Genomic DNA, 11,746 nt, shown 5'->3' with positions numbered 1-11,746 from the left:
TAAATGAGGGCGTCATGACGCAGCTGGCACAGCACAGGCCCGTGAGCAGCCTCTGTCAGGGGTAGGACACCCTCCTCGGCCTGGCCGCTGCCTTCCCTCCTCCAGGCCCAATGCTCCATTTCTGCCCATTTTCTTTGAAGCAACAACAAGATATTGAGATATATATATATATACCCATTTTGTCAACTTAGAGCAAGCTCCATACCTGTAAGTGTCATTGCAAGATAATATTTCTCTTTTCCCTATTGCTGATTGAATCTTCTCTCTCCCCCCCCCTCCAGTGTCCCCACACTTAACCCTCTGGCGGGCTGGCCTACGGGGAAGGCAACAGGTATGGATACTTTCTGGTTCTAAGGTGAGGGGAAGACAGAAGTGCCCTCCGGCATTAGGACGTATCTGAGAAGCTTCCCTCTTCATCCTGGTAAGATGTGAGCTCTTCCTCATCGAGGGTCGCTCCCCCCTGTCCTCTCCATTCCCTCTGGATTTCACAATTCTGGGTGGTGGCTCCATAGGACATCTTCTTTCTGGGACTTGCGAGGCTCTCGTGGTTGAGCTCTGTCTCCTCGGCCAGCTCATCTTGGTCAATGATCCCACACTTCTCATCGGAGAGGTTCTCGGGGTCGGCCCACTCCTGCTTCTCCCCAGAGGCAAAGGCCCCGTAGAAGATGACGCCGCTGTAGTGCACCAGGGCCGCGATGAGGAACACGTTCTGCCACTCCTCTCGGGTCTGCAAGGAAACGGCGCCGTTAACATCTCAGCAGCAGAGAGATGAACGGTACGCTCTGGACAAAGCCCCAGCCACCCCAGAGGCAATGTTGTGCTTCTCGGGGAGATGTGTCAGAAGCATGTCTAGGATCCAAGCAGAGTTGAGTGTTTAAAAAAATGAAAGTTAAGACTCTAATGAATAAACAAATTTTAATTTAGAAAAATACTTTACAAAATAAACATCATGGTTTGGTCGGGCCTGGCTCAGCAGTTGAGCATCGACCTAAGATCCAGAAGATCGTGGTTTGATTCCAGGTTGTGGGTTTGATCCCCAGTGGGGGGCATGCAGGAGGCAGCCAATCAATGACTGTCTCATCATTGATGTTTCTATCTCTCTCTCCCTCTCCCTTCCTCTCTCTGAAATCAATAAAGATATATTTTTTAAAATAAAAACTAAACATCATGTAAAATACACGCATCACCATTTCACAGCTCTCTAAATACACAAATGAGGTTTCCACGCACCTAGCAGGTTAAATGAAATGTGCCTTAGAAACCCACCAGTTTAAATATCCGAGGCCTCCTTGTTTATTTACTATTAGATGTAACAAGTTGATCCATGAAAATACTCAGTTTTCACTGTCAATAGGTCATTTATAATTATATTTTCTGTGTAAAATATGGTATCAAAAATAATGGGTATTTCCCTGGCTGGTTTGGCTCAGTAGTTAGAGCATCGGCCTGCAGACCGAAGGGTCCTGCGTTCGGTTCCAGTCAAGGGCACATACCCCGGCCCTGGTCAGGGCCCATGCAGGAGGCAACCGATCAATGTGTCTCTTTCTCTGCCTTCCACGGTCTCTGAAAAGCAATGGAAAATATATCCTTAGGCAAGGATTAAAATAATAATAATAATAATAATAATGGGTATTTGTGTTTCAAGTTAGGGGAAGATAGCGTCTGAGATTTAATAGTCACATTATCAATCTTATCTCATGAGCAGAGAAGGAAAACTGTCCCACACTTTCTTCTCCAAGGAGCTGGAAGAATTTCTGAAGTCACATTTGTAATAGGCAATCCACCTTAAAAAAAAAATAGTTGGGTAAAAACTCCACAGGTTCCAAAAATTCTTATTTGCAGAAAGCAGCATCCTGAAACCTTTTCAGTGGCAGGGATTAAGAAGCCATGTGGCCTGTGGCTGAGCTCCAACGGCTCTGGGGTCCTCCCCCACCCACCCTGGTCTAAATACAGAAAGGCTCGGCGATGACCGGGCGCCGTACCCTTGGAGGTTCTCAGGAAGGGTCATTAGTGTCTTGTTTATTTTCTGCATAATAAGGAAGTATAACAGCACTATTTTTATGCTGGAACATGTTAAGCAATAGATGGGAATGGGCTATAAAGTTTAATTACTTAGGATTGTAAAACAATCTTGAGTAGTTTATTCATCCTGAGTTGACTGCCTCAGTTTCTTTGTCTCTAAGCAGTCTTTATGGTGTTCGTCCCCACCACACACCTTTCATTTGTCAGTTGAGAAAACAAAACATGGAACCAAAATTAATCGGTCCTGTTGCCATCAATAAACCAAAGAAGAAGGTTGAGGAAGAGGAGGGGAGGGGAGGGGAGGGGAGGGGAGGGGAGGGGAGGGGAGGGGAGGGGAGGGGAGGGGAGGGGAGGGGAGGGGCGGGGCGGGGAGGGGAGGGGAGGGGAGAGGAGAGGAGAGGAGAGGAGAGGAGAGGAGAGGAGAGGAGAGGAGAGGAGAGGAGAGGAGAGGAGAGGAGAGGAGAGGAGAGGAGAGGAGAGGAGAGGAGAGGAGAGGAGAGGAGAGGAGTTCGAATGACTCAGCCAAGGTCAAGGAAACACACATTTACAGGCTGGGGGAGAGCTCTGAAATCTCAGGTTTGCACAGCAGTTCAGTCCTCCGATACAGCTCAAAAGGAGACCATTACCTTGTGCTTGGTCATCGCACCGACGATGAGGGGACAGATCATCCCGGAGAGGGTCCCCACGCCGTTGGAGATGCCCATGAGAATGCTGGCATAACGAGGGGCAATGTCCAGGTGGTTGACATTAAAACCTACAGCGGAGCCAAACCTCAAACTCAGAGCCAAGTCCAGAATTCCAAACACGCAGCTCCCCCCACTCTCGCCAGCCTATGTGGTTTCTCCTAGCACGTGGCGAGCGGGGCCTCCACAGGGAGGGCTGCGCCGAGGACCGGGAGGCGGCGTCCGCACAGCAGAAAAACGTGCCGCGATGGATCAGCAACGTCTACCAGGCGCTCCAGGGGAAAGTACGGCCCGGGCCTTGTGGGTTCCCAGCTCCCGAATCACGGTGTCTGGGGCAATACTGAAGCGCAGAAAGCCTGGGCCACATTTATTCAGAGTAAACAACCACACAACCCCATTCAGTGTGATTAGAATCAAACCCTCCCAGCCCTCCGCTCGCCCCCAAAGGCCACTCTCAGTGAGTCTGCCTTAGTGGACAAATGGCATAATGGAAATAATACAATGGCACGGACATTGGCAGAATCCTCTGTGTTTTGCAAAACACTTCCATGTACACACTTGATTTGGAGTCTGTAAATCTGGATTTTAATCTTATTTCTACCACTTAAGTCCTTTTCAGGCCTTTGCTTCCTCACATCTAATATGGGGTAATATTACCACTTAAGTCATAAAGATGCTGTAACACAAGACCCAGGGGAGGTATGTATGCGAGAGCCTGGGCAAACAGCTAAGCTCTACTATCACTACTACCACTAACTATCACTAACTACCACTGCTACTACCGTTACCAGTACTACTCCTGCTTTGATGCTGTTGCTAAGCATCTCCCTCTCTTTGGGGATTTCTATCAAAAACGAATGCTGCACCAGTAGCCCACTATTCACCTGTTCATCAGGAGAGAAGAATGCGTGGAAGGGGGAGGGGTGAAGGCAGGGGAAGGGCCAGGCCAGGGAAGGGGAGGTTTCAGGCGCCCAGAGCCAACGCCACCAATACTACCCAAGGCTGCATTTTAGAGTCGGACAGACCTGCCTCCGGCAGCTTAACTGAGATGCAAACCTGGACAAAGGGTTTAAGCTTTCTGAGCCTCCACTTCTTCATCCATAAACTGGTATAATCATTCTTATAAAATTGTTGTAAGAATTAAGTTCGGTCATGCATGTTCATTACATGGGACATAGCTGGAAACCAGCACACATGATCTTTTTGGTTGGTTGTCCATCTGTCTCGTTCCCACTATCCTCCTGACCTGGCAAAGTGTCTGGCACATAGTAGGCACTCAATAAATCATTGCTTAATTAATTATCAATTTAGCTATGAAATTACAGCAGGGGGTTGCAATTTCTATTTATTTGTATTTTTGTTTTGCTTTGCTTTGCTTTTTAATTCTCTATTCTGTGCAAAAAACTTGAAAATAAGATTTAAAAAAAATTTTTTTTTCTACTCTGGCACATTGACTGGTTGTTTTTCCTACCTCTATTCAGGAATATTTTTGAGAAAACCTTTTTTTGTAATAAACATGCTATGTCTTTCAGATCAAAGTGGCAGACAATCCGAATATAAAACAGCTGCAAAATAAATTAATCTTGCTGTTGATTTCATTGTGATAAATACTTTATTAGAAAAGAAACCAGAGATAAGAAGCAATTAATATGATTGTCAAGCATTATATTCCAATGCAAAACCCAGGCATCTGCATTCAGCTGAAGATAACATGAGAAAAGCCATTTAGGTTTCTAGCTAATCCTGGTGTTTGGGGGGGAAAAAATCACTGAGAAACTACGATACTCTTTTTTTGTAACAGATACAAAAGAATTTTTTTCTGCATACAAGCTGGGAGAGTCTGTCTTTTCTGCATAGGACATTTCTCATAAAGGCACCACCCATCTCTTGTATTTTGCAGTGTCACTAGTCTTGACTCTCTTGTCTATAATCAGTTCCTAAACTGTGCCAGTCTTCCAGCACTAGGACCTCTCACACGCAGTAGCCTGCATTCTGCCCCTGTGAGGGGGATGCTGAGAGCCCCCAGGGTGGCTGTGAGAATTACAGGGCTGATGCACACACAGGCCTTTGAAGGGTTGACAGAGTGCGCTGGATCACCATTAGCTCTTCCCATCATTATTCTTACTACCTGTCCCAACCCGTTCTGAAAGTCATTTCTCCTCTCTGCACCTGGGTTTCCTTGTTTGGAAAATGAAGGCCATGGAGGAGACAAAATCTAGAGAAGCTTTTGAGTCTAAAAAACTTTTGATTGCACTACTGGATGTCAACTGAGCTGATATTGGCAGTTCTCCAACAGGAGGTGAGGGCTGAAAAGGTCGCAAGAGCCTCTGGCAGGTAGTGCAACCTGGTTCGGAAGTATGAAAGTGGCACCATCCAGATCATGTGCTTGAGCCTCTGCCCACGCCTCGGGGGGGGGGGGGCGGGGTGTCTTTTTCCAAGATGGAGAAACTAGGGACAATTCCGGCTTGACTGGGCTCCCCAGCCCAGTCCTCAGTGATCTCGCAAAGTTGTCCCCACTAGGTGAAATTCTCCAGCCAGTGGCCCCGCTCTGTGGGAATGGCCTGCCTACTCAAGGGAGGTGAGCCAGCATATCCTTCCTTCCTTCCTCCTAAGACCCGCTGGATCTATAGAAAAGATGTGGACACCCAAAGGGCACCTTACCTGAAATAGCAAAGCCACTAAATCCCACAGCCAGCACCAGGAAGGAGATCGCCACCGCTTTGGTGTGGGAAAAGCCAACCACCAGGAGTAAGGTTGCCTCCATGCCAAAGCCTGCGATGGAAACAGCGAGGGAGAAAAAGGCCATTGTCGTGTCAGTCAGCCCAAGCTCATGAACTTATTAAATAAGAATCTACGAATATTTCCACGGACCTAATTAGTACATACATCCTGGCACAGCGCTTACAACATTACCCGGGTGTTTCTTGACTACGGACTATGCCACTGTCACCCAGGTGTTCTGTGAGCCCTCTGGTGCACCCTGATGCAAAAGAGCCCAGCAGATTCCCACAAAGCTCCTGGGGTGGGGGATGTTTATCATCGGTTGCTTCCTGGGTGTGGCCCCTGCCATGTCTAAATACCAAAACTCTCCTTTATTCTGTGGGTGAGTCCTCTTTGTTTACGTGTTACGGCCTCTCACAGAAAAATAAAATGACCACACTCTATATTTGTTGCCAAAAGCAGCCTTCTGTAGTGACTATCTGAGGCAAAAGGCAGAGAGCCAAGCTCTTCCCTTTCAGAAATTCTCCAAGCTCGCAGGCCTCCTTAGCAAAGCCGAGATACCTGCAGGGAAAATTCAGCAGGATTGAAGTGCTTTCCGTGCCTGTCATTCAGGAAAAGTGGCTCCAGCACAACAGAAAACTCATCTCGCAAACAACACACACACACACGCACACACACACATACACACACACACGCACACGCTCAGCCAGCAGCAGACACACTGGTGATGCCAGTACATTTCTGGGTATAAACGTGCCCTAGGAAACGGGAGACCAGGACACGTCATTCTGAAGGCTGTTGATTCCAGACGTCTCCACACCACCATCCATAGGTCCCTCAAAGGCGACATGCCCAAGTCAAGTCCTGTTGTCCTGATTTTTTTTTTAAACATATCTTTATTGATTCCAGAGAAAGGAAAGGAGAGGGAGAGAGAGAGACAGAAACATCAATGATGAGAGAGTCACTGATCAAGCCCACAACCGGGCATGTGCCCTGACAGGGAATCGAACCCCGATCGCCTGGATCCCAGGTCGACGCTCAACCGCTGAGCCACGCCCGGCCGGGCCTGTTGTCCTGATTTTTACTCATAAACCAACAGAGCATATCACCACCCCCATGCTCTTTCTTCTCTAAATCAATCTTCTATCCACCTGTATTTAGAACCCAGACTTTAGAGTCCGACAGGCCTGGGTTCAGATTCCACCTCAAAACTACCCATCGTGTGACCTTGGACAAGTCACATCGCCTCTCAGGTTCCTCATTCCAAAGCTAGAGCTAATGGCACAGCCTTATCGGGCACCGGAAGATGAAGTGAAATTGGGTATTGAAGGTATGGAGCGTGGAGTCCCTGGCACATGGGGACGGCTCAACAGACGGTAACCAAAAATCCAACACAGAAATCTCAAAATCTCCCTCTTTCTCGGCGTTTCCATAAGAACCTGCAGGGTGAGCCCCAGAAATGCCTGTCAAAACCAACCTTGCTCTCTCCTCCCCTGCCGCTGTCCCAGCCCTGGGGCCCATCACCCCTCACCTGGGCGGCTTCAATGGCCTCTTAATTGGTCTCCCCATCTCTTCTTCCTCTGCTCCGTTTTCCACATCACCATCTGCTAAACCACAAACCTAAGCAGTTGCCCCTTTACTTAACACTCTTGTGGAGGGCCCTACCTTCTCCGTGCCGGGTTACATGCCAGTGCCCCTGCCCCTGCCCCTGCCCCTGCCCCTGCCCCTGCCCCTGCCCCTGCCCCTGCCCCGGCCCCTGCCAGCCCGCAGCTCCCTGCTCAGCCCCGGCCCGCTCGGAGCCCTCTGCCGCCCCTGCCCGGCCGTGTATCCGCGCGGGCTGCCCCTTCGCCCGGGTCCTCTTCTCCCACCGCTTATTTCTCTTTTTCTGGAGAAATCTTTTTTTTTTTTTTTTTTAACATATCTTTATTGATTTCAGAGAGAAGAAAGGACGGGGAGAGAGAGAGATAGAAACATCAATGATGAGAGAGTCATTGATCAGCTGCCTAGCCCGCAACCCGGGCATGTGCCCTGCCCGGGAATCGAACCCTGATCTCCTGGATCCTAGGTCGATGCTCAACCGCTGAGCCACGCCCGGCCGGGCAAGAAATCTATTCTTTAAGGTCCGGTTCCAATAGTACCTCCTCTAGGAAGCTTTTCTGACCACCCTGCCCTCAGCACCCAGTGAGGCCAATATCTTCTTACTCATCTTATAGAGCTTTTCCAGGTTGCCTGGTGATTTTTCACTTGGGTTTCTGCCTCCCCAACAAAACGGTGACATTTTCCAGGGAAGGTGCCATTTATACAGTACAGAGCCTGGCTGACATGTAGTGGGCACTCAATAAATGAGCTAATGCAGCCCAGGCCGGGTGGCTCAGTTGGTTGGAGTGTTGTCCTGTAAACCGAAAGGTTGCAGGTTCGATTCCCCCGTCAGGTCACATACCTAGGTTGCAGGTTCAGTCCTTGGTCAGGGAGCATATGGGAGGCAACCAATTGAAGTTTCTATTTAACATTGATGGGTTTTTTTTTCTCTCTCTCTCCCCCTTCCTTTGTCTCTAAATTCTATAAAAACATATCCTTGGGGGAGGGTAAAAAATAAAAATAAAAAAAATAAATGAACTAAAGCAAAGGAAAGAAAAATTAAGATAATTAACTTGAAACACAAGCACTTTTTGTAAACCTTGGTAAGTTGCCTACCTTTCCGAGTTCGTTTCCTCAAAACTATCATAGAAACAGAGCAAGTATCATCTAAACAGGATCATAAAATCATGGGCCAGAGGTGTCTTTTAAACTGTGGGCTTTATATCATTGCTATTTATTTTGTTTCAGCAATTAAAATTATACATTGGACAAAAGTGCTAGCGTTTTATATACCAACTAGACATGTTTTAGAAATGGCCTGTCTGAAATAACAAGGCACGAGGCTGAAACTTCTTTTATCTTAACACTCTCAACAAAGATTGTACCAGAAAGTTAATTCCTCCAAAGAATTAGAATGAGGACATTGTGTGAAGAATAAAATGTACAAGCGATACACTGATTCATCTATAAGAGGGAAAAAAAAGATCTTTGCTAAATAGATTTCCAAAGAAAGAAAAAAAACATTTAAGAGCCTAGCAGTCCCTGTCCACAGTGAAAATGCTAAGAGACAGGACTGTATGTTGCAGGAACTAAAGGGTAAAATTTGAACTTCAGGAGTTATCAAGAGAAACCTGAAAGTGAACCTATTCAGAGCTGACAAGAGAAAAAAAACTAGGATTTAAACACCTGAGAAATTTTTTCATTTCATATGAAAACAACCTGAAGTCCCACAGACCACCGACTCCACCAGACTGGAATTTTTGACCTCAGTCGCACTTCACGTGTACACAGAGGGAGGTGCGAGGATTTGACAACTGTCTGAGGACCTTGGAAACGTGCTCTGACTCAGAATGAACTAGAATAGATCCTCATGACGTAAGGTGATCTGTTTGCTTTAAATGATTCTGGCAGCAAATATCCCTTGCCCACGGAAAGAGCTCCGAGAAGTGTGTGATCTCAAATGAGAAACGCCCTCTATATTTCTGCTTAGAAAATATGAAACCAACTAAAATTCTCTAGACGATCGTGCACATGCTTCATCATGTCCAAATCAACGTGGCTTATTCAGCGAGGGCACAAAACGCCATCTTCATGTATGTACCTCTAGTCTGGTGCCCCTGATTTTAAGCAAAGAGGGACAACTGTGGGATTTTTTTCTTTCCTATGTAGAGCTCACTGTTTCTGATATGTCTAAACATAAAATGAAAAGACCCGTGAAGAGGTTTTTTTTAAATTGTTTTCTTTAAAGGTGGGATTGGGGCTGGTGAGACTCCACATACGCATTCTAGTTTCTGCCAAAAGAAAAGAGGGGGGTGGAGAGAAAGAGGGGGGACTTACTCTCAACCAGCTCGGGCACTTTGGGAGCACTTAACTTTGAGAGTTCTCACCACCACCAGCAAACACCAACATTTCCAACAATGGAGAAACAATGGCCAAGCTGATCAGAGCAAAATTAATTAGGAACAAGATAGTCCTTTAAAAATAGGTTTAGAGTCTTCAGGGCACCTGTCTTTAGAAGAGGTTGTGCAAGTCTAGCTTAATCCAGAATTTTCTCTCAAGTTCACACTTTTGGCCATGGGAGATATGGCTGAATAGCAGATATTTAGTGAATGTCTCCGTGGGAAGACGTCTGTTTTGTCAGTGTCTTGAACACGGGACAAGAGAAAGGGCACTAACGTACGTTGGACCCACACTAGGTGCACGTATCTGCTGCCTTGTTTAACCTTTATAACAATCATCTGACGGAAATATTATTATTCAGGTTTTAAGTAAGAATAACGTTAGGCTCAGAGAACTTAGAAGCCCATCCGTGTCTCTCCTCCTCCACTGACACTATTCTAATTCAAGCCACCACCTTCTCTTGACAGAAAGACTGAAATAGTTTCTTCGCTGGTCTCCCTTCTTTTACTCTTAGGTTCTATGTTCAATTACTCAGAGTTGAAAACGTAAATTAGATCATATCCCTTTTCCTGCTTCAGCCCTTCCATGTGCTTCCCAATTGCACTTCAAATAAAACCCTGTGTATGTCTACAAGGCCTCCCAAGATCCGGCCCCAGCTGTCCATGCTGATCCCATCTCCTGTCACTCTCCACCTCACTCACCAAGCTCCCACCATTCTGACTTTCCCCCCTTCCTTTCTCTACCACGCCACCTTCATGCCCGCCTCAGGGCCATTGCACATGCTTGTCCCTCTGCCTGAAACACTTTCCTGCAAGACGGCAATAAGGTAGCACGTGGTGAGTCGCCAACCAAGTATATGGGTAGGAAGGAGCGATCACTGGAGGCTGACGTAGCCTTAACGAAACACAAGAGGCAAGGCTTGAGCTGATGTGGAAGGACGTGTGGAGGGGACCGGGGTGAGAGGGGAAGGGGAGCGAGAGCACACAGTAAAGAGAAAGGCAGTGAGCAAAGTCAGAGACAGAGATGTTCTCAGGGCCGGGTGTAGATGCTACTCCGCTGGAGAGAATTTGATAATTACAGGAGTGGGACTAACCTACTGTATTAGTTTCCTGTTGCTGCTGTAACAAATGACCACAAATGCAATGGCTTCGAACAACACAAATATATGACTTCCCGGTTCTGGAGGTCAGAAGTACGAAATGAGTCCCACAAAGCTAAAGCCAGGGTGTCAACAGAGCTGAGTTCCTTCTGGAGGCTCCGGAGGGAAATCTGCTCTTGCCTTTGCCAGGATCTCGTACACGACCTGCCACTTGAGCAAGTCACCTTATTATACCAAGTGCCCTCAATGCAACTGGGCTTAATAGTAGCGCTTGCTCCACAGAGCGGTTATGAGGAATACATAAGGTAATGTGTGTAAAGAACCCAGCTCGTGTCTGGCACAGAAAGCATTCAATAAATGCTCATTTTAAAAGCAAAACAAGAGAAATAGTAAGAAAACATAGAGTTTTTAAAAGGTGAGCAGTTGTAAACATTGAAGGGGTTCATGGTTACCTTTACCTACCCAACTTCTTTGTCTTTGCAAAATCAAAACCTAAAGCAGGAACTAAAGAAAGCGGGAAAGAGGATGGTGCGTGTGTGTGTGTGTGTGTGTGTGTGTGTGTGTACACTCCACACTCAAGCATATGTTGGGAGGAAAGAAGACTATTCACAGAAACTGTTTTTCTTATGTTTCTTCCTAAAACGTGTCTCTATGTAGAAAGGGGAGACACAGATAAGGGAATCAATGACATAAGCAAAGGCTTCTGTATCTGGAAGAATAAACAATAAAAAGACCTGTAACCGGAAGTCATGTTGCTTTGGCTGGAGAGCAGGTGAACGAAGCGTTTCTGTAGTCGCAGGTGTGCACTGATTTATCAGCTAAGTCGGTCATGTCGCAGGTGGCACAGGTACAGGCTGGGCAGCCACTTGGCAGGGGCGTGAGGGACACTCAAGTACCTGCTGGGGGATGGGCTTAGGGGCTTTTAATATCCTTTCCAGCGATTAGACATAACCTCCAAAATATGGCCCGCAGATCAGTTTCGTCTCCTCCTCTAAAAGCTGCTTAAACCACCTATGAAACCCACAGTACCTCCACAGTTCATGATTTTCCTGACAGCAGTTGTGGTCAAAATGTGTCTGCTTCTTAAATAATCGGCCAGTTGTCCTCCGACAGGCACGATGATGGTCATAACCATGTGCGGGAGCGCCGACAGGAGGCCCACCTGGGTGAAAAGGAGCAACCAGCGATTTTTAGCTGCTTCCCTGCTCCCACCAGCCGCACTGCCCACCAGCGTCACCACCAG

General features: G+C 47.1%; 1 protein-coding gene across 2 annotated transcripts in view; it reads right to left on the bottom strand.

Moving 5' to 3' along the window:
* Nucleotides 1–385: 385 nt before the first annotated feature.
* Nucleotides 386–11,746, bottom strand: part of SLC17A8 (solute carrier family 17 member 8) — a 30,851-nt gene continuing 19,490 nt past the window's right edge. For both annotated transcript variants that reach the window (XM_016223159.2, XM_016223160.2), the window contains 4 exons: nt 11,533–11,665; nt 5,367–5,477; nt 2,649–2,776; nt 386–727 (listed from right to left, as the gene is read on the bottom strand). In XM_016223159.2, the coding sequence (XP_016078645.2) occupies nt 386–727; nt 2,649–2,776; nt 5,367–5,477; nt 11,533–11,665 (714 nt within the window). The remainder of the gene's footprint in view (nt 728–2,648; nt 2,777–5,366; nt 5,478–11,532; nt 11,666–11,746) is intronic.

The sequence above is a fragment of the Miniopterus natalensis genome, chromosome 2 (assembly GCF_054644295.1).
Source record: "Miniopterus natalensis isolate mMinNat1 chromosome 2, mMinNat1.hap1, whole genome shotgun sequence".
In the NCBI taxonomy this organism is placed as follows: Eukaryota; Metazoa; Chordata; class Mammalia; order Chiroptera; family Miniopteridae; genus Miniopterus; species Miniopterus natalensis.
This window is presented reverse-complemented; position numbering and strand designations above follow the sequence as displayed.